The sequence below is a fragment of the Convolutriloba macropyga genome, chromosome 7, assembly GCF_964194025.1.
Source record: "Convolutriloba macropyga chromosome 7, txConMacr16.3, whole genome shotgun sequence".
Classification (NCBI taxonomy): domain Eukaryota; kingdom Metazoa; phylum Xenacoelomorpha; order Acoela; family Convolutidae; genus Convolutriloba; species Convolutriloba macropyga.
Window position 1 is genome coordinate 16,478,187 of NC_134474.1, and position 27,163 is coordinate 16,505,349.

The 27,163-nt window shown below is 29.1% G+C and overlaps 2 protein-coding genes across 2 annotated transcripts in view; one reads left to right on the forward strand and one right to left on the reverse strand.

Annotated features, from left to right (window-relative positions):
* The window catches only part of LOC142342960 (uncharacterized), a 114,012-nt gene that overhangs the window by 73,692 nt on the left and 13,157 nt on the right, over positions 1–27,163 (forward strand). The window lies entirely within an intron of this gene.
* On the reverse strand, positions 103–1,163 carry LOC142342123 (uncharacterized). The gene is made up of 2 exons (XM_075393322.1): positions 1,008–1,163; positions 103–681 (listed from the first exon to the last, which is right to left on the reverse strand). The coding sequence occupies exons 1-2, from the start codon at positions 1,008–1,010 to the stop codon at positions 313–315; spliced, it is 372 nt and encodes a 123-aa protein (XP_075249437.1). The 5' UTR covers positions 1,011–1,163; the 3' UTR covers positions 103–312.

Here is a 27,163-nt window from a genome sequence, read left to right on the forward strand (position 1 = left end):
AGTTATCGGGATGTCGACTTTGATTTAATTGTTATCATTGACAACCTATCTTTTCTTTCAATCTAATTTTTTGAGTTTAACACATATCAGAAAACTCGTACATTGACCAAAAGTTTTACTCTTAGTTACGCTTGGTTAAGAGAACGAGCGGAACTGTTTGCCTTTTCACGTTACATTAGTCACCTTCACCTCAACTTAGTCTCGCTAAAACCAAAATGTTGCCCAAAAGCCTCCCATTCGATTACCATGAATATGCTTTTGTGGAGGTTATGTTGAGGAGAATGGGGCCATAGCTTTGAAGGGGTCACATTTTTAATGTCTGCTTAGTATTTTACCAACAACGTCGCCAACGACGTCTATACCCTTTTGTATTGGATCGGGTATTTCAAGTCCAAATTTGTGACTTCCCGAAGGAATCTCTGTGTTTTCAGAGTAGTCCCCGGTACTAGTATTAGGTCCATCGGGTCCATCAGATCCATCGGTTCCAACGATTCCATCGGGTCCATCAGTTCCATGGGATCCAATATCCTCTTTGTATTCGCTCTCGCCTGTCACTGGCTCGGGAGCTTCGCCTGTTTGAAGAGATACACCCCTGGCTACCCTCCTCGCTTCGATTTCAGAGAATAAGATTACTGCAAATAGACCACTGGCCACAAGTAGAGAAGAAATTGTCTTCGAAGTCTAAAAAAGAAAAATTAATGGAAACGAAGATTTGTTGTGTCTATTTTGATTCACTTGGGCTGTTTGAAGGCCAATTATAGTTGTTTATCGGAGTTTTTCCTAGTACAGTCCCCCACGCTTAATGGTCATATAACCTATACCCCCATCATGGAAATTATACCATAATGGAGGCTTCGTTTGGGGGGTGGGGGGGGGGGGGGTTGGGAGGTAAGACTATAATGAGATCCGCTTATCGTAATGGTGTTTTTTATGTCTGTATGTTTGAAGTGTGTGTGTGTGTGTGTGTGTGTGTGTGTGTGTGTGGGGGGGGGGGAGACATTTCTTACCATAATGCCAAGATGAAGGGCGTGCACGAGCAAGATAAACTATTAGAAATAGATAATATTTGTAAAATATTTTTGAAATTTGTTCTGTATACTCTTGTATGTTCCTAAGTTATGGAGTTACAAATTGTACATCTGTACTTGGTGGAAAAAATCCCGCATAATCAACTAACTTCAGCCATGAAATAAAAGTCAAAATGATCCTAGATTTACTTTAATTAAGTGACCTCCTCGCAAAAATGAACTAATTTATTGATATGATTTTTTAGTGCAAGGTGATAAAAGTGATAAGCAACGTCAGCACGAATTTTTACCTTTCAATTTACCTTGCACGAATTTAACCCTTCAAACTCTTCACCCCAGAACCCTTTTCCTAAACAGTACAAGCTTTTAGTATCTACCAAATTGCTCCTTAAACAAACCCTGCTTAACCCTTGTTATAAACATTAATTGTACCAACTCTGCATGAAAATAAAATTGGGGTTAAAGGAGAGGGATACAAAGTTAATAGCATAAAAAGGTGGGTCACCAATTTCAAGCACTCGAATATCAAGAAATCGTGGTTTATATCAAATTATATTCAAATAAAATTTCATAAAAATACCCAATTGTAGGTTTTTTGTGAGACTGAAAATCTGTAATTTTACACAAAAGAGATTTTAAACAAGAAAAACTCGGATCATTCTACCCCGGGTCATTATGTTTTTTGACCTAAGGCTGTAAGGCTGAACCGCTCGAAAGGGAGAACAGACCAAAGACTTTTCATTTAAAAAACCCTGTCCTCTAATCAACAACAAATTTTTGCAAACTTAGGACATTTTTGTTCCTACCCCTCTTGAGGGCGGGGGGGGGGAGGAACTACATATTCAAATGGTTTTTTTTTGTTCAGACAATTTTTGCCGATCGATATATTCATCGTAGAGAGTTGAGACTGGTATAATTAGAAAGCTCGTCCAGCGTAGAATATGGAATTAAAAGATTTGTTTTTTAATTTCCGTTCTTCACAGGGAGTTATCGAGGTTTAAACTTCTGAGAAAAATAGAGTGAATTCCGTTGGTTTTAAGTAGTGGATAAAAGGGGGTCCTCAACCAACCAGTCAACACTAACGTGTATTCGTGCTTGATTGTGGACCGCCTTTTATCCACTACAACAGTATTGGATATATCCACTACCACATATACACATTACTCTATATTCCCATTCTTATACAATTAAGAACGATCATTTCCTGTCTCACTTAGTGCAATCCACTAGTACAGCGTTAAGCTGGCAGTTAACCGTGAAAGTCCGGATTTTATCTCCACTGGATACCACCTTTTATCCACTATTTATATCCACTACCACATGTACACATTGGTCATTATTCCCATTCTTACACAATAAAAAACTAACATTTCTTGTCTCACTTAGTGCAATCCAATAGTACAGAGTTAAGCTGGTAAATAACCGTTATCAGACGGATAGGTTGGGTTCTATCCCCACTGACTCCAATGGACGTCCTCAGATACTAGTGTAACTAATGAGACCGTGTAAAAAACACGTAAAACCAGCTTGAGAAAATCTGTGAAGCCACTTTGTGGATAATCTGAACAAAAAAAACCAGCTGAACTCTGCACTTTTATTATAAAAAAATTATTATTTTTTTCCACTATAATTCTATATATTCCATGTAACCCATGTAGTCCTCTAATCCATAGAATCCTGTAACCCACCCCTACCTAGTTTTTCATTATAATCCATGTAATCCATGTAATCCTTGTAATCCACAAATTTATGTCCTTTTTATTAAATTTTTTCAGATATTATGAGCTATTTGTCTATGTTTATTAGGAGAACATATATTTAGGACAGTATTACATGAAGGACACAAAACCCTTTGAGAACAGCAATCTTTACATAAACCACCAGTTTCTTTAGAGGCATCCTTATTCTTTTCAGTTTTACATAAAAAACGATTTCTAGTCGTTTTATTTTTACTACTTTCTATTTTTTAAAACTCACCTATAATTTTTCTCTTTAACGCATCTATTACTTCTCTTTTAATCTCTTCTTTTAAGTTTTTATAGAATTAGAATTAGAATTAGAATTAGAAATGGAATTAGAATTAGAATTAGAATCAGAATTAGAAATAGGATTAGATTTAGGATTAGGATTAGAATTAGAATTTGACTTAGAAAAATGAACAGGATTAGGGTTGGGATTAGGATTAGGATTAGAATTAGCAATAGAACTAGAACTAGAGTTAGAATTAGAATTAGAATTAGTAGTACAATCTTAATCAGCACAAATGATATTTGATGATTTATAGCCACATACACATTTACATATATTATCATTATGAAATGTTTGATATTGCAAAACTAGATTTGCAGGAGTACCACACTTACATATACAATTAACCTTTGGACATTTGAGAGCTCTAAATTATAATGGGCTAAAATTTCAATTAATTTCTAGAGTGTTCTTTACTGGAAATACTCAGTTAAATGTTCATGACCCAACATAATAAAAAAATACAGTTACATCTTTTATCTAAGATCTGTTAATTCTTCTGAGCTAATTTATCTTTGATTTATTTAACAAGGCCATCACTAAATCCTTAATTCTTGTCATATAGATCATATAAATCATATCTAACCTTTTTATTTAAAACCTTTGTGATTTTATTTATATATCTTTCGTATACCTTACCTGATTTGATTTGATCTTCGTTTGGGTTTTCACTTTGGTTTTCGGTGAAACCTGTTATAATATTTGTACCATGGTGAAACATGGATGGAGTTATCATTAACATTGTTATGAACATTGACATTAACTTTGTCATTATCGTTACCCCAATCATATCTATGGTGAAACATGGACGGAGGTCCATAACCATTAACTAATGTATTTGTTCTATTAAACATAGTACTTGCACCTGCTGCCATAAGACCAGCAGCTCTCATTGTAGTATCTGGATTCATCGGACTCCGTCCATGGCATGCCATATACTTATATATTGTAATAGCCGCACTGATAAATCCAGAAACAATTGATGCAAGCTTAAAACAATTAGCTTTAACTACTTCTTTTGTTAAAACATCATTCTGTATTTCAATACCTTTCGATGCAAGAAGTTTATTAAAATAGAACTCATAATTATCAGGGCTAATAATGTATATATCTGTAGGATTTATAATTAGTGGTTTCATTTATGCAAATATTTTTTGATTTCCTCATTTGTTACTCCTCTTTTTTTATACTAAGAGCTTTAATATCTAAGAAACCAACTCTTGAATCATATACCACAGTTCTATTACAATCAATAATAAAAAAATTACCCTCTTTCACATTATATTTAAATATGCCATAATAAATTTTTGGATCTAATCCATCTGTACGATTATAACAGATGCTATTTAACTCTTTAATTATCTCATGGAAGCTATTTCCACAGCTATAAATTACGTTGATATTGTTAAATCGATCAGTTCTATTATTAGTTGTTAAATAAATAGTATCACTGCTCATTTTTCCTTTGTTAATTTTTTGAGCTGGTTCATGACACATTACAATCATTTGAACATTATAATGCCTTCCGTCTGTTAAATATTAACCTCTATCCTTATTTAACTTATCAGCCATCTCATCAAAAACAATTACAATATCTTTGAATTCAGGCATATTTTTTGATGTGATAATGTTTATATCTCACATATTAAATCCATCATAGAGTTTATTAGTAACTGGATAGATCCACTTTTTTTCATCTTTACGTACTATAACTATATCTTTATTTTGTTCTTGAACTTGTTCTTTAAGTTTAACTTTAACTTGTTCTCCAACTATAACTTTAAGCTGCCAGTTATCATAAATTTGTTCTAAAGCTTCACTTATGGGTTTATCTTTTGATGGTTTTATATGTTTTTATCTCTTTAGGTTTATCTTCTTCTTTTTATTATAATCACTCTCTCGATATGTGTAAGGATTTAATCCTTCAGTTGAAATTTGATCTCCATAGTGTTTTAAATACTGTCTGACAAAATAAGTGTTTCCTGTTCCAGTGCCACCATAAATTATAGTATGTAATGGTGACTTATCATATTCAATTCTTACAATACTTCTGTCTACAAATCCACCAAAATTCTCTTCTAGTTTTGCATATTTATTGGTTTTGAATCATATACTATAAAACAAAAAATAATTTTGAAAATAAATATTAAAACTGCGCTACTCGTCTCCTTTTTTATATTATAAAAAATGCTGATCTTAACTTTTGAGGAATTTATTAATAAATATAACCTTGAGAATAAAGCTATGAGTAATATCAAAATAGAAGATATAGGTAGAGATATAAGTTTAACACCAATAAAAATAGTAATGAGAGATCAAACTCTATCTAGTGATAATGACAACAACTTCACAGCCAACTGATGGTACCCATTGGGTTTTAGTTATAAGGAGCGAGAGGGTGGTAAGACACATTACTTTGATAGTTTTGGTGTTGAGACTCCACCATTTTTCTTATAGGAATATGTTCATCTGGAATCAGACGAGAGAATACAAAAATAAGATGAATCTTAAGGTGGAATATATTGTCTATACTTGATCTATTTTTATTGATAGAGGATTTAGAATAAAGAGCGCTCTCAAAATTTTGAGTGTCTTTGTTTAAGTTGTGAAGTCATTGTTAATAATGATTTCAATGTTAATGATAAAGCTAAGGATAAAAATAATGATAATGATAATGATAATGATATTGTCAAAGATAATGATAATGATAATGATAATGATAATGATAATGATAATGATAATGATAATGATAATGATAATGATAATGATAATGATAATGATAATGATAATGATAATGATAATGAGAATGAGAATGATAATGATAATGATAATGATAATGATAAGGATAATGATAATGATAATGACAATGACAATGATGATGATAATGATAATGATAATGATAATGATAATGATAATGATAATGATAATGATAATGATAATGATAATGATAATGATAATGATAATGATAATGATAATGATGATGATAATGATAATGATAATGATAATGATAATGATAATGATATAGATAAAGCTAATGATAATCATAATGATAATGATATAGATAAAGCTAATGATAATCATAATGATAATGATAAGTATAATGATAATGATAATGATATTGATAATGATAATGATAATGATGAAGTTGAAGTTAATGATAATGTTAATGTTGATGATAATGTTTTTGGCAATGATAAAGATAAAGATAATGTTAAAGTTATTGTTAATGTTAATGATAAAAAAAGATAAAAATAAAATAAATTTATATACCTATTTAGTGAAAAACATCAAAGCTGTAAACCTAACAGCAAAAAAAACTTGAGAGGCGGTTACACCGATAATATTTCTGTTAATGTTAATGGAAGTCTACAATCATGGTTATGTGATGAAAATATTATTGTCAATGCTGCATTCCCTGTGAACTTTACATGTATAATAACCGGTCCTAGTGAACGTGGTAAAACATTCCTTTTAAAGGAACTAATTATGAGTATAATATATTTTGATAAACTATAGATCATTGGTCCTACTGGTGATCAATATGAAGGTGTTGAGAGCTATAATAAAAACGCCAGTATTAAATTTATTAAAGATGTAAACGATTTACCCTCTCCCGACCAACTACCAAAAGAGTTAAAAAAAACTTATGATATTTGATGATGTTAAAGCAAAAGAACCAGTTACAAATGAATACTTTTGTACAGGTAGACATAATACTTGTAATTTGATATATGTTAATCAAAATCTATTCTCTTCGGATAGACATCGTGTTAGAGAGAATTGCAATCTATTTACTCAATTTGAACGAAGAGTTAAAACTCTCACATCTATATATCAAGATTTCTTTAATGATGCTGAACTTGATTATAAAGATTTTACTATATTATGTAATGAAGTATGGAGAGAGTCCTATAACTATCTTGTTATTGATATATCTAAAAATAAAAATATTAATGGTAAATGAAGAACTTATTGGGATTGGAGAGTTTTGTAGTTATGTCTTATCTATATATCAATATATATATATATATATATATATATATAAATATATATATATATATATATATATATATATATATATATGTATAAATATATATATATATATATATATATATATATTTATATAAAATAGTAGATGAAGAATAATCTATATCAATAATACTAGGTGAAGAATAATATCAATATCAATCTAGATTGATTCTTCATCTGATTCACTACTTGAATCATGAAAATCATCAGAATCACCAGAGCTATCATTACCTGGGTTTTTATGAGTATCACTAAGCAGTGACTTGATTTTTAGTAGCTTTGTTGTCTTTTTGGCATCATCCAACAAGGAATCAGTTATAAGCTTATTAAAGGTTTCTAACTTATCCTTGCCAGTATCATTTTGAATAAAATTTCATTAGTGAAAACATAATTTATTATAGATGATTCTGTTAATCATCTATCAGATAAGACTATTTGTTGGCTTTAGGGAAGAAGCAATAAATCAGATATACTAATACATAGGTAAATAGATACTGACTATGAATATTTATCAGATTTTGTAAATATAAAAGATACTTTTAATAAATATATCTTACTTTTATCAAATATATATCACTCTTCATCAGATGATTCATATGAAATAGATTAATAATCAAATACAATTTTATTTAAATCATATCATATGGCTATTTTTGAAATTTTGATTTATCGGTTTTTATATCTGAGATTTCAGATATAGGCCCACCTTATATATAATAGTAGATAAAGATTATACCCTATCTTTAATAAGAATAAAGATTATTTGCTATCTCTTATATATATCTATAATAGTAGATAAATATTTTACTCTATCTACTATAGAAGATAATTATTATTCTCTATCTCTAATTGAATATAAAGGTTTCTTTCCATCTGTAATAGAAGATAAATATAATTCTCTATCTATAGTATTAGATAAATATTATTCTCTAAGATAAAGATTATACTCTATTTATAATAAGAATAAATATTATTCTCTATCTTTAATTGTAGATAAAGAATATTACCCATCTAAAATAAGAATAAATTATTTTCTCTATCTATAATAGTAGATAAAGAATATTCTTTGTATATAATAGTAGATAAAGATTGTACTCTAGCTATCATAAGAATAAAGAATATTCTCTATCTCTAATATCTATCTACAATAGTAGATAAATATTACACTCTATCTATAATAGAAGATAATTATTAATCTTTATCTATAATAGAAGATAAATATTATTCTCTAAGATAAAGATTATTCTCTATCGATAATAAGAACAATAATTATTCTCTATCTATAATAGTAGATAAAAAATGTTACCCTTCTATAATAAGAATAAATAATATTCTCTATCTATAATAGTAGATAAAGAATATTCTTTATCTATAATAGTAGATAAAAATTGACCCTATCTATAATAAGGATAAAGATTATTCTCTATCTAAAATAGTAGATAAAGATTATACCCTATCTATAATAATAAATAAATATAATACTCTGTAAAGCTTAATCTATATCTATATCTATATCTATTTTTATTTCTATATCTATATCTATGTATAGATAAGGATTAAATCGATAACTATTCGATATAAAGTAACACTTAATCTATATCTGTTATTATAGATAGAGATTAAACTATAACTATATTCTAAATCAAACCGAACTTTGGTATTAACACTAGATATAAAGTAAAACTTAATACATCACCAATTAAATCAATAGGTCTTCCAAACTCATCTTTAATATTAAATTCAATTTTTTCTATTCTATCTTTTGTTACATTCTGAAATAGTACATTATTTGGTAAAATGTTTATCATGTAACCTGGTGGATATATTATATTAAAAGTGTATAGTATGTCTGTATCATTACCATTATCTCTAACATCAGATATAATTTTACAGTGATTATTAACTGTATTAAGAGCCATTATATCAACAATTTTCTGAGATGAATAGTCACTAGTTTTATGTAATACTTTCCTAAATCCTAGTAATGATCCTACAGAGTTTTCTATATCAAAGCTAATTGCTCCTTGTTTTATTTCCTTTTTACATTTCATTGTATTTTTTTATACTTCAATTATAACATCACCTTCAGTTTCTTTTTTATTATTTCTGCTATTTCAGATAATTCATATGCACCAGGTGTAATGGTTGAAAATAATATTGGAGTTCCAATTTTATAATTAGGAATAGAAGTAATGTTGGGGTTAGAGCTATAGCAAGCATTGATATGCGGCTTCGCTCATGTTTCACGATTAGAGGTACTATCTAAAATATCAGTAGCATACAGAAAACGATTGTTTCTTCTATTTACGTTAAGCACCGTGTTATAAACTGATAATCTAATGAACCCTAATTTTGTTGTATTAAGTATAGCTTCACTAAAGTTAAACTCTTCTGTTGATTTTATCATTCTGAAATAAAAGTCGCCTTCTTTAGTTTTAGTAGTTTTAGTTAGAGATTCATGTTTCTTGTGTAGTTCCCATCAGATTAAGCTGCCTGTCATTTTATTAGTATAAATATAGCTATAGCTTAGCCAAAAGTTTTAACTATAAAAAGGACTTTAATTTGCATAAAATTTATGGTTATAATAATGATAGACCAAAAGTAAGATTACAAAATATAAACCAATTAATCTAGCAACAATGAATACGGTTAAAACTAATATTAATATCATTCTCAATAGAGAAGAGAATCATTTAAATTTACTTGATTCAGATAATGCTGGTGGTGTATTTGGTAATAATGCTTATATCACACTAGTTAATTATGGTATAGTGGCTTTGTTTAGTTCAGTTAAATCTGAAACTTGTGGCGGTAGGACTAATGAATACTACCAGGCAGTAGGACTAATGAATACTGGTGGCGGCAGGACTAATTAATAGACCTACCGCGGTAGGACTAGCGGTAGGTCTATTAATGTATAAGTTATTAACTAGGACTGATGATGAATATGAGAGTGGTTTTGTTAGAAATCAAGGTAATAGAGATAGTCAACTTGAAGGTGGTCATGCTGCTGCAGAACAAGGACAAATGTATATGATGATTAAGATGAGTGATCTATTTTGGTTTGTAAATGATTTAGAAACGATTATAAATGGGTTAGTATTTAAACTATCATTAAAAAGAAACAAAAATAATAGAGCCTTGTTTAGAGTTAATGCTTGTGCTGTTGAAGTTGCCAATGACGGTAATATAGATATTAGAGATAAATCATGGTCAGTACCTATTTTTGATCCTAGAAACGGTAACAGAATTATTGTGCAGAAGGGTTTAAATAAAAAGATTAATATTGACTTCAGTTATTATGAAAGAAAGACATTTTATAAGAATGTACCCAATACAACTAACTTCTTATTTGATTTGGGTATGGAAAGTGGAAAGAAAAGACCTCAATAGAATGTAACTGATTTCGAAAATATTGATGTTAATGAGCAAACTCATGATGCAAGTACATTTGATAAAATGAATGTTACTGAATGCTATTGTAAGATTGGTAGAGAATATTATCCTGAGGATAGAATGATTTTTAATTATGGTACTATATGAATGGTACTGATACTAATAATTATAGTGAGGCCTTTAAATATATTGTAAGATTTAATAAAGATAATAATGGATTCCCACATAATATTAAACCATATTAACATCATAGAACATTCAAGAGTACTTTTAGAATATATGTATTTGATACGAGATATCAAAATTGTCACATAGGACCACAGCCAACACATCTTAATTTTAAATTTAGTGTTGCTGTTGCTGATGTTGTTTGTCATGCATTAGTATAAACTAGAAACGTTACTAGTGTTAATAGTGATGGTAATAAGATGGTTGATATCGTGTCGTAGTTATAGTTAATACTTTAAAAAAAAACATTAGTAATAGTTATAGTCAATATTTTACAAATACTTGAGTAATTGTTATAGTTATAGTTATAGTTAAAACTTTAGTAATACTTTAGTAATAGTTCTATCTAATACTCAAGTTATATATATTTACAGTCTTAGTCAGACTTAGATAATTTAACAAGTCCTTTAGCATAAAAAAATATTTTTTTTCTTTTCATTTGCTTTAGACCAACCTTCACTTTCAACTATAGTCTGAGTTTTTGTATTAGTTTTAGTCTTTGTCTTAGGTTTTACAACAAAAGAATTATACTTTTTACATTCCATTATTATTTTATATAAAAATATGAGTCTTTTACAGAATTTTACATCTAATTCATATTGTGTTGGTGGTAGACATTATAGTGGTACTAATAACATAAGACGATTTATTACAGCTAAAAAATTTAAAATGTGAATAGGTTTTTGTAATAAAGGTACAAGAAATAAGTCAGCGACTGTTGGTGATGCAACAAAAGAAGCAGAAGGATTAAAAGTTTTTTTAAGAGCGTTGGTAAAGCAACAGTTAACTTTGGAACGAAAGTTGCTATTAGCCCAGTAGGAGCATTAGAAATAGCATGTAGAATAGGAAGTGCCAATGACGGTAATATAGATATTAGGGATAAATCATGGTGTGTACCTATTATTGATCCTAGTAACGGTAACAGAATTATTGTGCTGAAGGGTTTAAGTAAAAAGAATAATATTGACTTCAGTTATTATGAAAGAAAGACATTTTATAAGAATGTAACCAAAACAACTAACATCTTATTTGATTTGGGTATGGAAAGTGGAAAGAAAAGACCTCAGTGGAGTGTAACTGATTTTGAAAATATTAATGTTAATGAGCAAACTCATGATGCAAGTACATTTGATAAAATGAATGTTACTGAATGCTATTGTAAGATTGGTAGAGAATATTATCCTGAGGATAGAATGATTTTTAATTATGGTACTATATGAATGGTACTGATACTAATAATTATAGTGAGGCCTTTAAATATATTGTAAGATTTAATAAAGATAATAATGGATTCCCACATAATATTAAACCATATTAACATCATAGAACATTCAAGAGTACTTTTAGAATATATGTATTTGATACGAGATATCAAAATTGTCACATAGGACCACAGCCAACACATCTTAATTTTAAATTTAGTGTTGCTGTTGCTGATGTTGTTTGTCATGCATTAGTATAAACTAGAAACGTTACTAGTGTTAATAGTGATGGTAATAAGATGGTTGATATCGTGTCGTAGTTATAGTTAATACTTTAAAAAAAAACATTAGTAATAGTTATAGTCAATATTTTACAAAAACTTTAGTAATTGTTATAGTTATAGTTATACTTAATGATTTAGTAATACTTTAGTAATAGTTCTATTTAATATTCTAGTAATATCTATTTACAGTCTTAGTCAGACTTAGATAATTTAACAATTCCTTTAGCATAAAAAATATCTTTTTTCTTTTCATTTGCCTTAGACAAACCATCACCTTCAACTCTAGTAAGAGTTTTTGTATTAGTTTTAGTCTTTGTCTTAGGTTTTACAACAAAAGAATTATACTTTTTACATTCCATTATTATTTTATATAAAAATATGAGTCTTTTACAGAAATTTAAAACTAATTCATATTGTGCTGGTGGTAGACATTATAGTGGTACTAATAACTAATATAGGAGGATATTTTACAGCTAAAAAATTTAAAATGTGAAAGGGTTTTTGTAATAAAGGGAAAAGAAATAAGTCAGCGACTGTTAGTGATGCAACAAAAGAAGCAGAAGCATTTAAAGTTTTCTTTAAGAGCGTTGGTAAAGCAACAGTTAACTTTGGAAAGAAAGTTGCCAATAGCCCAGTAGGAGCAATAGAAATAGCATGTAAAATAGGAAGTGCAGCTGCCAGTAGAAACCCTAGAGCAGCTTTATCAACCACACGTGATTTAATTTATTTTGCAACTACAGGTGAAGGTATAAAAGTAGTACAAAAAGGAAGAGGGTTATACTTAGGTGCAAAGAAGATGAAGTAATTATATCTAATGGTAAATATCATTACTTATATTATAAACACTAAGTATATTGATATTACTAAACACTATTAACTGTAGTTTGGAAAACCACTCAATTTACTTTTCTCGTTTTTCTTATTTTCCTCATATACCTTAACTAATTCATTATATTAATCATTATCTATTTTATTATCATTCATTGATTTAGTACAGAGTTTAATAAACTTGTCACTGAACTGTTTACTTAATATATACATTTGAGAATACTTTATAATTTTCTCTCTTACATTAGTATTAATTTTTTTCGATAAAGAACCAAAAACAGTTGCTGTAGCAAAAGCTATTGGTATAGAATACAATCTTCATATACTTGTTAATGCAATTGATGTTGATGTTGCAGTTGTTGCTATTAATGATAATAGTATTTCTGTTATCTCTGCTATGTTAATATAATTCTCATATCTACTTAACTTCTTATTGTAATTATTTGTTTCAGTTTTATAATAATTTCTATTATCTTTTGTAATGTTAATATTATTAATAAATTTATTACTAGCTAAGATTTTATCACTAATGTTTTCCTCTGAGAAAGTGTAAATATTGTGGTAAAATAAAGGTGCACTGGGTTTAGTTTCTGCCATTTTTATATTGTAAAATATTTTGTTTTAGTTAAAGATATAATCATAGTCGTAGTCATAGTCATAACTATATAATAAAATAACTCTCAATCTCTTTCATTATATCCTCATGATTAAAATCTTAATGGATCTCTAGTCTTGCTTGTTCTTTGTTGTCTACTAGCTTACTTTGTAATAATTTAGTTATTATATATTGCACTATTGTCTTTTTATTCTTTATGAGAGCTACATCAACAGCAGAATTAGTCTTTTCATTAACTTCTCTATATTCCCTTAGACCAGTACTAAACATATCATCTAGATGTATGTTAGTAATATTCGTATTATTATCAAACTTATTATGTATTATAACTTATTATTATCAAATTCTTGTTTTGATTGATTATACTTAGAGATGGTATCACTAGCAACCTTATTACAAAAGTTAACAGCACTTTTAACTTCATTTGCTGATTTAATGAACTCATTAATCAGTTCATCATTAACTTGTATTTTGTTTAGTTGTAACGTTTTAGTTGTAACTTTATCAAAGTCACCTTTTCTTAGTTCAGTTATATTTTTACCTAAAATATCTATTTTATTAGAAGAGGATATCAAGTTGCTATCACAATACTCTTTAATAACTACATCTTTTTCATCTATGGGGTGTACATTTGTAAATTCATAAGTATCTTTCATGTCATTATTATCATTATCTTCTAAAAAAACTGACGGACCTTAGTTGCTGATAGACTAATTTTTGATTATTCTTTTTTAGCCTGGTTGAATCTATTTCTTGTAATCTTTGTATTTCTTTGTATTTGTTTACAGAAAGAACTATATTTAAAGATTCCAAAACTTTATTATTAGGTTCGAAATCAAACCCGGGTTTTAATAATTCCAGTTCGTTGTATTTACCTTCTGCTATCTCGCCATTGATATCTTCTTTTTTATATGTTGATGGTTGGGTTTTTAGAACTTCATTAACTCTAAATAATTCTCTATTCCAGTCAGAAGTGTATCCTTTAAAGATAATGTTACATTTGTCAGCATTCCTGACATAATCACCAATTTTAGGTTTACGTTTAATCTTAGTAGAAGCAAATATAATATATCTAACGTCTTCAGGATTAATAGAAGCATCAACGGGTGTCATATTAATTGTTGAATGAATGTTATTGTAATAAGTTATTACTGCATCATTTGATATATTTATTCAATTACCATCCCCAATGATGAACATTGGTTTAATAATTATGTGTAATAACCTTCTATTAAATCTTTTTATAAACACAGCCTTTGAATGACTACAAGTAGAATATAGTTTGATCCCGAAACCGTCTTTGCCGGTTTCATTTTCTTTAAGTGAAGATTTAAATGTTTTATTGTAACACTCACTACCTCTATCTACCTATAAATTCTCTGGTTTTTTACTTTCTCTTAATACTTTTTTAAAACCATTATCTATAGATATACCGGATTTATTTTTTAACGGAATAGCCCATGCATATTTTATAAATACATTTATAACAGTTAATATAAACTTATAATTATTATTGTTTTTACTTAGAGACGGGATTTTGTCTATCAAATCAGCTGGCTATTTGTCATCAGTATATAATAGTATTATTCTCGCTCTTCTAAATTTTGTTATTTGTGGACTAAATACTTCTTTAGCTAGTAGTTGTTGTTTAGTTATAATTGTGCCCTGTGGTTTCATTATTTACCATAACTAAAAAGAAAAATATCTAGCTGTTCTTTATTAATGATATTCATTGATAATAGTTGATCGGATGTTTTTAACATTTCATCATGTGATCCATCATGACCTGTTTTTGTTTCTAGTTTTAGTTTTTCTAATCTTTCTTTTAAATTGTTTGGATCTGCGAAACAGGTTCCCTGATCCCTGTAGTGGAAACAATTTCGTTGGTGAGCTTTGGAGGAGGTGTAAAATCCCTGCTTAGTAATGCCCTTACCCAAATAACGGGCAGATGAGCTAGCACTCTATATATTTTTTCTAACATCAAGCAAGTGTTTTATTGGTTTATATCTACTACTTCTCTTATCACCTTTTCCCGTATCATATTCAATAGCTCGTAAAAATCTTTTAATTTTTTTATCTTCATCATCCTCAATACTCTCATTTTTTAAATTTGGATTGCTAAGAAAATGAACAAATTCAAGTGTTAATTCATATCTATTTTCCCTAACTATAAATGAATTATCGTGATAAGTTACCTCAACACCATTCATTTCAAATTCCCCAATATCTAAATTTTTGAACTTTGTCTGTAATTGGGGGTTAAATTGAGATGGTATCACTAGCAACCTTATTACAAAAGTTAACAGCACTTTTAACTTCATTTGCTGATTTAATGAACTCATTAATCAGTTCATCATTAACTTGTATTTTGTTTAGTTGTAACGTTTTAGTTGTAACTTTATCAAAGTCACTTTTTCTTAGTTCAGTTATTTTTTTACTTAAAATATCTATTTTATTAGAAGAGGATATCAAGTTGCTATCACAACACTCTTTAATAACTACATCTTTTTCATCTATGGGGTGTACATTTGTAAATTCATAAGTATCTTTCATGTCATCATTATCATTATCTTCTAAAAATAATTGACGGACCTTAGTTGCTGATAGACTAATTTTTGATGATTCTTTTTTAGCCTGGTTGAATCTATTTCTTGTAATCTTTGCATTTGTTTGTATTTGTTTACAGAAAGAACTATATTTAAAGATTCCAAAACTTTATTATTATGTCCGAAATCAAACCCGGGTTTTAATAATTCCAGTTCGTAGTATTTACCTTCTGCTATCTCGCCATTGATATCTTCTATTTTATATGTTGGTGGTTGGGTTTTTAGAACTTCATTAACTCTAAATAATTCTCTATTCCAGTCAGAAGTGTATCCTTTAAAGAAAATGTTACATTTGTCAGCATTCCTGACATAATCACCAATTTTAGGTTTACGTTTAATCTTAGTAGAAGCAAATATAATATATCTAACAAGATTATTAGAAGCTTCAACGGGTGTCATATTAATTGTTGAATGAATGTTATTCTAATAAGTTATTACTGCATCATTTGATATATTTATTCAATTACCATCCCCATTGATGAACATTGGTTTAATAATTATGTGTAATAACGTTCTATTAAATCTTTTTATAAACACAGCCTTTGAATGACTACAAGTAGAATATAGTTTGATCCCGAAACCGTCTTTGCCGGTTTCATTTTCTTTAAATGAAGATTTAAATGTTTTATTGTAACACTCACTACCTCTATCTACCTATAAATTCTCTGGTTTTTTACTTTCTCTTAATACTTTTTTAAAACCATTATCTATAGATATACCGGATTTATTTTTTAACGGAATAGCCCATGCATATTTTATAAATACATTTATAACAGTTAATATAAACTTATAATTATTATTGTTTTTACTTAGAGACGGGATTTTGTCTATCAAATCAGCTGGCTATTTGTCATCAGTATATAATAGTATTATTCTCGCTCTTCTAAATTTTGTTATTTGTGGACTAAATACTTCTTTAGCTAGTAGTTGTTGTTTAGTTATAATTGTGCCCTGTGGTTTCATTATTTACCATAACTAAAAAGAAAAATATCTAGTTGTTCTTTATTAATGATATTCATTGATAATAGTTGATCGGATGTTTTTAACATTTCATCATGTGATCCATCATGACCTGTTTTTGTTTCTAGTTTTAGTAATTCTAATCTTTCTTTTAAATTGTTTGGATCTGCGAAACAGGTTCCCTTATCCCTGTAGTGGAAACAATTTCGTTGGTGAGCTTTGGAGGAGGTGTAAAATCCCTGCTTAGTAATGCCCTTACCCAAATAACGGGCAGATGAGCTAGCACTCTATATATTTTTTCTAACATCAAGCAAGTGTTTTATTGGTTTATATCTACTACTTCTCTTATCACCTTTTCCCGTATCATATTCAATAGCTCGTAAAAATCTTTTAATTTTTTTATCTTCATCATCCTCAATACTCTCATTTTTTAAATTTGGATTGCTAAGAAAATAAACAAATTCAAGTGTTAAATCATATCTATTTTCCCTAACTATAAATGAATTATCGTGATAAGTTACCTCAACACCATTCATTTCAAATTCCCCAATATCTAAATTTTTGAACTTTGTCTGTAATTGGGGGTTAAATTGAGTTCCCATTAAATGAAAACTATGGGCTCTGTCTTTATCAAATACAAATCCTGGTATATCTCGAGTTTTCAATGCGGCTTCATTAGACTTCATGGATGCTTCATTAGATTTCATTAAAGCTTTGTTGATCTGTGAAGCAGTTTCCTCAATTTTTGAAGTGGTTTCAGTGATTGCTCTTGTTTGTTTATCTATCTCTTGATGTGGCAAATTTATTGCTCTTAATATTTGTTTTTTTTTCAGATAAACTCTTTTCATTATAATCATTTAAAATTTTAGTCAAAGGATCAAATAACGCTTCTATTTCACCATAAAATTCTTGTTGTCGTAATTTATCTTCTGATCTATATCTTCTGTTTTTTCTCTAGTTTTTTTATTTCTATAAGTTTATCTAGCTTAGTCCTTTTTTATTTGTTAAGATAAAAATTAATCTAATTCGTTATATAGTGCAATAACATCAAAAATTAGTTTTTTATCATCATGAATAGTTAATTGTTTAATATTATCAATTAATTGATTCAGTTTTTTATTGACTCTTCATCAATTAATTGTTCCAATTCTATCAATTGTTCCATTGATGTAGTATTACTTTTATTTATTAAACCTCTTTTGACAAGATATAAGTTTCTATCAAGCAGATGGCTTTCAACATTATCTACATAGAATTTTTTATCATCCTGCTTACTTTGACTTCTTTCTAATTTTAATAGTAACCATTTTTTTCAAACTAGTTTTGTATTCTTTTTCAAACTACTTTTCAAACTACTTTTTGTTTTCTAGCTTCTTCTACTTTTCTCTCTCTGTCATGCATTAACGCATTATAATAGTATTAATGTTTACCATTGTTTTCTTTCTTCACTCCCTTCTCTTTAGATGCCCCCTTCTTAAACTATAAGTCTTTGGTTTTAGAACTATAAACTCTTCGATGACTTTGCTTCCAAATTCATGTTTAAATTTATCTGGTACTTTTGCTAATAGTTTTTGTTGGAGTATCTAGATTACTTAAGTCCATGTATTTGTCGGCGACATTACTCTCAGCAGAACTTAATACAAAACTATCAGTGTCCATATAGTGAAGTTGTAGGTCTTCGAGAAACTGTTGTAATACATTGTGAAACAAATCATGCATGTGAAGTTTACTCAATTCTAATACAGTTGAGCCTAAGTATATTGGCTCATCAAATTTTATTTCTTTCTTAAAAAAATTCCACTAGAGTTTAATTATCATATCAAATTACATCTCTACATGTCTGTTTACAAACAGCATTAAGTACTTCATAATCATCTGTTAGAATCTTAGCTTCTAAATACCTTAATGGATTTTCACAACTTTTACCAAATAGAGAATTATTCATTAAAAAATATATCTTTCTCAGCCTCAGTATTAGCGTCTGCTCTATTTTTAGTATTAAGTTCAATATACTCTCTAATATTATAGTCGTGGTTGAATTTAATTGTTCTATGAATTTCAGTAACTTTTTTTACCCATCTTAACAAAAAACTTGAACATTCTTTAGTGTAATGGATATTCATATTTATTATTCTGATCTAATATTAGTTTCTAACTTTGTAAAGAATTTGATAGTCTTTGTATATAACCTAATTCATTATTCTCCTATTTCTCTTCTAAGAGGTAGTAGTGGAAAGTTACTAATTCTATCTTCACATTCATTTGTATAATCTAACAGATAACCCAATATTCATAATCTCTATCATCATCAGTGACTGACACCTCGTCTAAGGTTATATCAGTGAAGCTGAAGTCTTTATATGGTAATTTCTGCATTAATGAATAACCGTATCAGTTGTTGGCGTCAATAAACCGTTTTGTCTTTTTATTATTAACATATCTATCACCCATAACACCACATATACCACCTCTTATAGCACTAATGAAACCTTTTAGCATTTGCTCATCTTGCATTGTATCTATTTTAACTTTACTTAGTTTTAGGAAGCAATCAAAACTGTAACCAGGTAGATTAAGATAGTGCAGAGGATTGAGTTTATATGTATTCATGTTTAACTTAACAAATAATGAATTGAAACAGCATTCTAATTTTCTAACATCTTCCTCCATATACTCTAGTGTTAATTCTTTACCTCTTTTCTTACTACTACTTCTATTAAACTCATCAATTTCAGCTGGGAGTGGTAGCTTATTTGTTAGTGATAATCTAAAGTCTTTCATTGATAGATTACCTAATATATTATTATAGCTAGTTTCATCTTTAAAGTATTCATAAGGATATTACGTTTTACTTTTAATACCATAGACATTAGCCGATTTATCACGAGACATTGTCATGAAACTGGAACTATCTATAAACTTTAGTACACCTACTCTAATCACTCTAGCTATACCATTAAAACTAGGTAATCCATCTATTACCCCCATTCTGTTTACCTCCATTCTGTTTAAATACCTCATTAATAAAACATGGAGGTCATAACCTTTACCATCATGAAAAATAACAGGAATGAAGTTTTGTTGTCCGTAGTTTAAATTACAAATATTACATGCATAACCTCTCTATTTGCCTGTTTCGTGACAGTGATCACTAATTTTAGTCACACATGTTTTACTACATTTACGGAAAATGTTATTGGCTTCATGATATAATTTATCTTCTTTTTTTAATATCATTTGTTTGTTTAACTTGAAGTCATTCTCGGTTTCTATTTCCAATAGATCTTTGGCATAATCTTTGAAACAATCTGAGCCATAATATGATTCATAATTACCAATAGCAATAGGTACATGGACAGATATTTAATATGTATTATCAACAATCTTTTTATTTACACCTTCCATATAACATTCATTATCACTGTGGATAACATTCCTCAGTTCCTCTTGTTTGTGATGGGGCTTGAAATTGATTTGTTTTAACTTAGGGCACACAATTTTTGGTTTGATTTCTATACAGCTTTCATAAGCACCATATTTTTGTTTAGAGCTAATAGAATAAATACAATTATCTCAAAATCAATACATTGCATGTATAGTATTAAGTCTTTCTAATAATACTTCTATGATCTTAACTAAAGCACAGTGTTTATCCCAGACTAGTATTCTTAATTAATTACGACCTTTCACGAAGTTTGAACATTTATCTAATAGTTCTAATTTTTATTTATCTTCAGTTGAAGGCCGATAAAACCATATGTTAATATTATTTTTATTCTGTATTTTCGTTAAATAATCATATACAAATTCATATTCATAACCCCCAGTCTTCAACTAGATTATTATTACTTTTATTTTCCCTAGTTGCGTGATCACTTACTTGATATAATGCGGCTGTAATACATACACGAAGACAATTAAGTTTATCACTTCTAATATTTAACATTGCTTTTGTTTTACTTCTTAAACCGGGTGGTAGTTCAGTAAAAAATCCTAGTGATGGTCTTTTTTTCTATTGTTAATTTTAATTGTATATATGTTACACCAAAAAACTCATAATCATAACCATAACCTTCATATGTTTCTCTAGAATACTTAAGCCATTGATTTAGATCTAGTCGAGGATCCTTGGCCATATACCCGTCTGCTCTAAAGTTTGCATTAGTAATCTTTTCCTCCTCAGACTCTCTCTTCTTAAATAAAGAAATAAGGGTAACTTTATAGTTATATGATATATATGGTTTGACTTCATCTAATATATAATCTACTGGTTCAATGACTTTTTCGATAAATTTGTTACTAAAATTTGTAACATGTAGCTATCGTTGATTACAGCTTGATTTAATATCATAGTCACTGGTTGTGGCTATGTTCTCTCTCCAGTATTTATTCATTTGAGTTTGTAGGGCAATATCATTTTTAATTTTTCACCACAGACGCAAAATGGTACTACAACTTTGGGCTCGATTTCAGTTTTAGTTTTAGTTTGAGTTTTAGTTTTAATTTTATTTTTAATTTTAGGGGCGACAAAGAATTCATCTTTATCTGAATCATACAATCTCTCTATAGCTTCAGATCTCCAGTTTCATTTTCAATTTCAGGTTTAACATTGATTACACCCTTATTAAAACTACTGAACATCTCTCTGGTTCTTTTAAGTTGTTTTCTCTGGTTCTTTTAAGGTGTTCTCGAAGTGTTCTTTTAAAGTGTTAAACTGTGCTCGAAGAAATCCTTCATTGAATTGAATGGTAAATTGCAGATAATACATTCATTTCTTTTGTTGATATCCATTTCGTTAGGGAGAAAATGAATTTTCAAAAAAAAAATGCTTTCAAAATGTCTCAATTGTAGAGATAAGCAGTGGAAAGACTGTTGTTATAAATGTAGAGAACAACCTTATGAATGTTTCAAATGTAAAGAGGCCATTAAAGAGAAAGATAGAAATGACCATATGAGTAAACATTATGATGAGGCTAAGTTGTGTTTAACTTGTGCTATGTGTAAGCTTAAAAAACATATTTCTTATTTTAGGTTTAAAACAAATAATTGGAGATAATGTGTCATTTGAAAAAAATATAGATATAGACGTACCAGGGAAAGATTTAAAAAGCATGTTAAAATATATAATATTTGAGGAGAAAATTATCATCTTTGGATTTAATTTTCAAATTGTTTTTAAAGGGGGGAAATTATCTTGCCTTAGCCAAACCTGTAGGGTTAAGCTGGTATATTTTTCAAGTTATATTTGCAAGCTAGTTGTTCGTGCTTTTTACACGGTCCCATTAGTTACACTAGTATCTGCGGACGCCCACTTCACTCAGTGGGGATAGAACCCAAGCATTTCGTCTGATAAAACCCATAACGGCTAATTACCAGCCTAACTATGTACTAGTGGATTGCACTAAGTGAGACAAGAAATGTTATTTTTTTATTGTATGAGAATGGGAATATTGAGTAAAGTGTAAATGTGGTTGTTGATATAAGTAGTGGGTAAAAGGTGGTATCCAATGGAGATAAAACCCGGACTATCATGGTTAACTATTAATTTAACTCTGTACTAGTGGATTGCACTAAGTGAGACGGGAAATGACTGTTTTTAGTTTTTGAAAGAATGGTAATATAGAGTAATTTGTATATGTGGTAGTGGATATATCCAATACTGTAGTATTAGATAAAAACGGGTCCCCAATCACGCACGAATACACGTTAGTGTTGAGTGGTTGTTTGGGATTCCCCTTTTATCTACTACTTTTTTGTTCACATTGTCAGGAATGTTTGCCTAATTTTGTTAATTTTGATAAAATTTTTAAGAATAGTGTTGTTAATTTCGTTTTTAAGGACAAAAATATTTTCGAATATTTTGATTTAATATTTTTTGTCAAATATTTGGGCTCAAAATTTCAAAATTCAGCCTTTTTCATTAAAAACAGCACGACATAAGCTTCTCTGGTCCGCTTTGAGTATTTTTGCCGGAAGGGACACGCCCAAACAACACTAATAAAATCTTTTGATTTTTAAATAAATAATGGCTTAATGAACTTTTCCTCTATTTTTTTTCTTAATTTGATCAACATGCAGCTTAGTGTCAGCAAAAAAGAACGCTTTTTCTTTCTACTGATTTATAATTTATTCTCTTTTGCTTTTTTAGGCCTTATTTTACTGTTTGCAGGCTTTGATACTACTAGATTCCAGATTTTTTTTAATTCTTGGATATTTGCCAGTTTTTCTCGTTTTATAGTTTTGTCACATTATCACATGATTGACAGTTCTCATATCACTTTATTGGCGCTCAAAATAAAGCGCAATTGAACATATTAAAATCCTGAAAGATATGGATTATCGTTTTAACGACTTTAATTCTTTATTCTTGATAATTTCAATTGAACTTTTCACTTTTGTCTTTAACTGTCGTTTTTATTTTGTCGTTTTAGTCGTTTGAAATTTCCTGTATAATGACAGGTTTCCTTGGCTTTTGTGGAAATTGAGATGAGCCAATATTCTGATATTAGTAGATAGCTGATGGCTTTCATGGCTTTGAAAACAATTGTTTTATAAAATAAAATTAATTTTTTATTTTAGCAATTTTGTTTTTTTTTTGTCTATTTGTTACCTAGTTTTGTTAATTACAGGTCAAATATGACATTATTGGTGTCAGACGAAGGGGTCAAAAGAGATTGGTGTCACAAATTCTAATATTTTAAAATATTTTGTTCTGACATTCCTGACTTCGACACCTGTTTTTCATTAAAAAAATTTATCTTAATTTGATTTTTGTCATATTTGACGTTCTTTTTGTGGACGCAAGACATATTCTGGATAATTGCAGGTCTCAAGGGCTTTCGTTGAACGAATAAACAAACCTATTTATTTATTTCAGTTTGTAATTAATGGCTTCCATGACTTTGGAATTAATTTTGTCTCAAAAAAAATGAAAAGTAGAACTTAGTTTTGCGCCTTTTTTCCTTTTTTATCTGCTTTTTACCTTGTCTCATTAAAGAAAGGCCACATACTACATTATCGGTGTTCGAAGAAGGCGCAATCCAACATATTTTGACGGCCAAAATATGACTTTACGGCTTTAGTCAGGAAGGCGCATTCGAACAAGTTTTGACGGCCAAAATATGTCTTTACGGCTTCGACAGCGTTTTCTGGCAAGTTTTAATTGAAATTTTGTTGTTGTCTTTTTGTTGTTTTTTTAGCCGCAACAAAAAATGAATAAGGACAGGACATAATGCCCTTCCATAGACGCATTGGTAATCGTAAACTTTTCGGAAGTTTCGCTTGATTTCTAATGGTGTTTGATTTTAATTGATTTTAAAAAATAATCGAATTTGTTAACTTTACTGTTGTTTTTGTCTAATTGCTACCAAACCTTTTCATGGACTGATCCCATATCTTTTCTGGTGATTTATAAGTTCTTTTTTTAAATTTTAGTGTGATCTGACGGTATGTTGACATTGTCATTAATTTTGGTTTTAAATACGGACATAAAGTTTTTGATGTAATTGATGTTTGTTATTGTTGTTTGATTTTGCTGTTTGTCTTAACTCACTTTCTTAATATTGGCAGATCTCATCAATCTAGTGCATCTTTTTTATTCCACTGAGTTATTTGCTTAGGAGGCTATCTTTTCGTTTATACACTACATTTTTTTGAAAAATACTTTTTTTTTCGTTTTTTTTTGGGTTTTTTTGAGATTCCCAAAAACAATTTTTGTGTTTTTATATCTGTTCCTCATTTGGTAGACAGTTATGCCAAAATTGTGGATGAGCGGGGTCGGAACCTTATGTGCGATCGCACATTACCGAGCCTCCTTGTTTGAAACTTATATTCATTTTCAGGTTCCGTTTGACCGCTGCAGAAATTGATAGGTTCAATTGGAAGCTGTACCTCCAAACTAAACGAGTATGCTATAACCAAAAAAAATGAATGCAGTGACCAGCGTTTTAAACACATGCTGAGTTTAAAGCATTATTACTGATAATAGTAGCCTAAGTCTTTTTTATTTCAATTGTTTTTTTATTTCAATTGATTTCAAAAGTTAATCAAAGGTTATCCTACAATTAGGAAGAAAACAACAACTGCAATATTTTAATTAGATCCATGATCTGAATTGATAGCTAAATTAAAGTACTGTTAAAACATGCGATGTTTTAATTAAAATCATTTGTTTCAAATATTTTTAACCTTTTTGATTTTCATTTTATTTACTTATTTCGAAAACTAATAGACTATATTTAACTTTATTGACAGGTGACAATATCATAATGGTTTTGCTTCATCAACCAAAAGCCCTTTATAAATAGCAAGTTGTTCCTCGTTAGTTTCAAATGAGTTCTGTAAAAGTGGTTTAAAAAAGGCTTGATGCCGTTGGCCGTCTTTGAATTTCGTGTTTAAGGACATGGCGGAGTGATTATTAATTCCCATATTGACTGTACGCTAAACAATTTTCAAATTGCAGATCAATGGAAACTACTCTAGTTGCGATCCTCGTTGATGATAGGAGGAAATTTTTCCTTTAGCTTGTAAGATCTAGCAGGATTCTTGAAAAAGATAATTATCTTGCAATCTCTTGCAAGATAACGGTCTTATAGATACATTAATTCTCGCGTATGAAACTTTCACTGCTCTTTCAATAACTTTTTATAAAGAAAACTGCCCTGTGAGAGCCAAACAATCACTTTTTCTTCTCAGAAAATCTCCTCTGTCTGATTGTCTTAAAATGAATGTCTCATCGATTTCATATTTTAGATATACAAACCTAATAATCAAAGTTGGTGGTTTTAACTTTTTAACTGTTAACAAGGCGGCTCGGTAATGTGCGATGGCACCTAAGGTTCCGACCCTGCCCATCTACAATTTTGGCATAGTTGTCTACCAAATGAGGAACAGATAGAAAAACCCAAAAATTATTTTTTAGGAATCCCAAAAAACCCAGAAAAGCCCAAGTATTTTTCAAAAAATTGTGTATGAACGATAAGATAGCCTCCAAAGCAAATAACTCAGTGGAGTAAAAATTGAAGCATTAGATTGCTGTGATATTCCAATATTAAGAAAGCGAGCCAAGACGAACAACAAAAACAAAAACAACAACAACAAAAAACATTAATTACATCAAAAACTTTATGTCCATTTTAAAAAACAAAATTTAATAACAAAGTCACCATACCGTCAGATAAACCTAAAACTAAACAACAAAAACTTATAAATCACCAGAAAAGATATGGACCTTTCCAATAAAATGTTTGGTAACAATTAGACAAAAAAGGACAAAAACAGTACAGTTAAAAAATTGGCTTGTTTTTTTTTAAAAATTAACTTCAGAGTAATGAAAACCTTTAGAAATCAAGTAAAATATCCCAAAGGTTTACAATTACCAATTCTTCTATAGAAGGAAATTAACAACTGGAGTAAAAATGGCGCATTAGATTGATGATATGTGCAAATATTAAGAAAGCGAGTCAAGACACCAATGCTTTTATAGAAGGGCATTAGGACCTGTCCTTATTCTATTTTTTAAGCGGCTAAGAAGAACAACAAAAAACAACAAACAAAATTCAATTGAAACTTGCCAGAAAACGTTGTCAAAACCGTCAAGCCATATTTTGGCCCTCAAAATATATTTGATCGCACTTTTTTCAAACAATGTTTTTTGATAATGTATTATGTGGCCATTTATTAGTGAGGCTAGGTAACAAGAAGACAAAAAAGAGAAAAGTGTTTAATAATTTTGATTTTTTTTCGAAACGAAATTATATCCAAAGTCATGAAAGAAATTAATTACAAAATGAAATATTTAAAGAGGGTCATTCATTCATCTAACGAAAGCCTTTGAGACCTGCAATTACTCAGATTATGTCTTGCGTCTACAAAAATAACGTCAAATATGACAAAAATCGAATTAATTTACTTTTTTTGTGAAAACCGGTGTCGAAGTCAGTAAGGTCATAACGTATTC